We start from the raw sequence: 3239 nt of genomic DNA, 5'->3' as shown, positions 1-3239 counted from the left end.
GAAGACAACTTTCATATCCACACATACAACTTTAAATCCCTTTGTTAAATAAATAACATAAACTGATAACACAGTTTAAAACCATGCCAATGTAAATTTGCATATATATATATACACCCATTATACCCAATATTCCTATTATATAGAGTTCACATCTAAAATCAATGTTTTATTACACTGTTTCTAGATATGTAAAGTGTAGATACAGATTTTTTTTTTTTTTACTTTAATATTTCCTAACATAACATATGTTCATTCAAACAATATCTGTCAATTCAGCCACACATTTTACTCTGAAGGTCCAGAATACAGTACTCTCAGCTGATATCAATTTGTTAAACTTCAGAGAATACCCATAATTTCCTCAAAGTTTAAGACAAGTTCATCCAAAATGTAAATCAGCATTTTTAAAAGTTCTACACAAGTGTGTTGCATCATTAGTATATTTCATTTCTTTCAACAAATATGACACTTACACTCCAAAACTTCACACTTGGGAGTTCTGGCAGTGTTCCAGTTCTCTGAGATAATGTAATGAGCCACCGTAAACAGATGACAAGTTGAATGGTTGTAACAAGATAAATTATCTGAATCTCTGGTCACACTTGGCATTCCCTGCAAACACCATGACTCTGGCTTGCCTTTCATTCTCACATTTTCAATAAAAGCTAAACATATAGAAACTAAAATGGACCTTATCGGTCATATTATAAACAATCTCACATTCTTAGCCTACTAGCAAGTGCTTCGTATAAGAAAAACCCACAGGAAATACTATACTGCGTAGCCTTGAGTGAAGTCCAGAAAGAGTTAAATAGCATCTATGACAACTAACAAAAATAGTATGAGTATTGCGATTAAACATCTGGCTGAATTGATGGCCTGTGGGTTTCTCAACATTTCATATACCGAAGATGTGCTGTTGACCAAGAACCCAGCATGAATGTGGGGTCATTGACAGTGGCATAAATTTTCTACATCACCAAAATCTGCATGGAATGGTTGTTAACAGCTCATCCTTCGGCTTATTAGAAATATCCATGAAGATGCACCAAAAAAATTAGTTATTGTTACCTACAAATTTAGTAACTGTTCATGTAGCAAACTATCTTCATAGATATCTCACTTGAAATTGGAACATGGCTATTGGATTTGGGCACCTAGACTTTGCTGGGAGGATCTTTATCTTTTGCGCCCCCCCAGAAGGAATCAAAACGGGCACGGGCCTTGTCTAGTGCATCAGTTACCGTCCTACCGGAAGACGGGGAGACAAGGGAAGGGGGCTTAGACTCCTGTGCTGCACCTACACTCTGTGGCTGGGGGTAGTAAGGGGCATCTGGAGCCTCCAGTACACGGTAAGGGGAGCCCTTGGGCTTGGTTGGGGGATCAAGAGGAGCTTCAAGCACCCTGTAAGGTGAAGGCTTAACAGGGGGCTCTGGCTTTGTGGGAGACTGCTCAGGAGCATCCTTAACCTCAGAAGGACCTCCTGGGGCTTCTAATACACGGTAACCAGCACTCTTTGGCTGCTGTGGTTCAGTTGGAGCATCAAGTACCTTGTATGAACCAGTCTTGGGGGAGTTAGTTGTACCTACAGATGGCTTGTCAAACATGAAGGAAGGATCGTCGAGGCACCTAAGGTTAGTGCCGGGGACACTGCGGACACCAACAGGCTTTGATTCAGCTGAACTGGTATCCTTTGCAGGTTCAGAGGGAAGGGGCACCTCAGGCTTGGTAGGAGATGGTGTACCTGAGCTCTTGCCATTCATGCCATTGAGGGAGCCAAACATGGACATTGTCATAGGATCAACCGCACCTGTAAGAACCACCACCCATGCAGTCAGGAACAGATCGTTATGAGTGCAAAAAAGAAACTGTGAGGATCATTTGGATTCTGAAGAATAAAAAAGTTAATTGTTACCAGTCAAAAGAAAATTCCAGGAGATGGGCTAAAAGAGTGCAAACTACACCGCTGGTGCAAAAAAAATTTAGGAAGGAAGAGCTAGAGCATTTTCCTCATAAGACTCTTACTGAAAGGAGAAATCAGTGTTCTGGGAGTTCATGCCATTGAAGGGCTGAGAGCTTCTTAGGGTTTCTGAAGCTGTCCCATGACAGGAAAAAGGGTGTCAGAAGGTTGTGAGGGGAAGTTAAAGATGTTAGTGTCAGATTCATTATTTCTAGGAAAGGGTTATTATCACTGTTAAAGCTATTGTTAAAAGGGTTGTTAGCAATGGATTTTCCTCCATTAGTCTGGTATTCAATGTTTATTGGGGAAGAACCAACAAGGTCACTGGAACTCTTAACACTTATACTCTCTGCCATAAATGGTCTTATTTCAGATGGTGAAGACTCCTCATGAAAATGTGGTGAATTATCAAATGCAGAGGTTTCCTGATGGAGTGAAATATCTGAACTGTTTGAGGAATCCTTTTTGAAATCTCCATTAAAGAAATCATCACCTGAAACAAAAGATGTATATTATCGGGCAGAGGGGACAGAGAGGGCTCTACTATGTTGTTAGTGCTAGTTCTGTCACTTCTGCTGTGATGGTCAGTCTCATAGTTTGGCTCCATCTCAAACACAATGGAATCGGTCAGAGTCTCTGTAAAGAAAGGCTTATTATGAGCAGCTGAATCTGCCAAAGAGATGGATGGATTTTCAAATATGTATCTGCTATTAGTAGAAGGTGATACACTGTCATCATGTGTCTTGGTCATGAGGTGTGGAGAGCCTGTCCTACCATCTGCCTTATCAGCATTCACCCACTGTGAACTATTAGGTGAGTTATCAGAAACTGCAAAGCCATCATCACTTTCAGTTTCCTGTGGAACCATGTCTTCTGAGCTAGCATCAGAGTCAAGCTCTCCTGCAGGTATCCTTGTCTGAGGGAATGTGACGTCATTATTACCGTCAAAATTACTCAGGACTTCAACTGATTCTACATCAGATTCAATATCCTTCTCAACCTTTGTTTCCTGATTATTAAAAAAACTGTCATAAGCATCCTTTGATGAGGTGGAAGAGGACAATCTTGAACGAGGAGGTGTATCCTGCAAATGAGCTGATTCTGAAATTTGTTCGAACTCAGAAGGGACTTTTAGATTGGAGCTTGGCAAGGGAAATGCCTCACTGTAAGCACCAGGATTACTCTTAGCATAAACTGTGTCAAAATCTGCTACATTTCCCTTGTCAGCATTCTCTGCTTCTTGCTCATTTACAATGTGGTCATATGTGACTCGAGT

The 3239-nt window shown here is 40.7% G+C and overlaps 2 protein-coding genes across 13 annotated transcripts in view; both read right to left on the bottom strand.

The window, feature by feature from the left end:
- Positions 1 to 209: 209 nt before the first annotated feature.
- Positions 210 to 3239, bottom strand: part of LOC119585093 (proteoglycan 4-like) — a gene marked incomplete at its 5' end in the record, with an annotated part of 27907 nt that continues 24877 nt past the window's right edge. For all 12 annotated transcript variants that reach the window (XM_037933712.1, XM_037933714.1, XM_037933713.1 and 9 more), the window contains 1 exon segment: positions 210 to 1813. In XM_037933712.1, coding sequence (XP_037789640.1) covers positions 1161 to 1813 — 653 coding nt within the window.
- Positions 3140 to 3239, bottom strand: part of LOC119585095 (histone-lysine N-methyltransferase 2D-like) — a gene marked incomplete in the record, with an annotated part of 2842 nt that continues 2742 nt past the window's right edge. Inside the window, 1 exon segment of the mRNA XM_037933724.1 lies at positions 3140 to 3239.

Source organism: Penaeus monodon, chromosome 19 (genome assembly GCF_015228065.2).
Source record: "Penaeus monodon isolate SGIC_2016 chromosome 19, NSTDA_Pmon_1, whole genome shotgun sequence".
NCBI lineage: Eukaryota > Metazoa > Arthropoda > Malacostraca > Decapoda > Penaeidae > Penaeus > Penaeus monodon.
The sequence above is the reverse complement of the archived record's forward strand: the minus strand, read 5'-3'. Positions and strand labels throughout refer to the sequence as shown.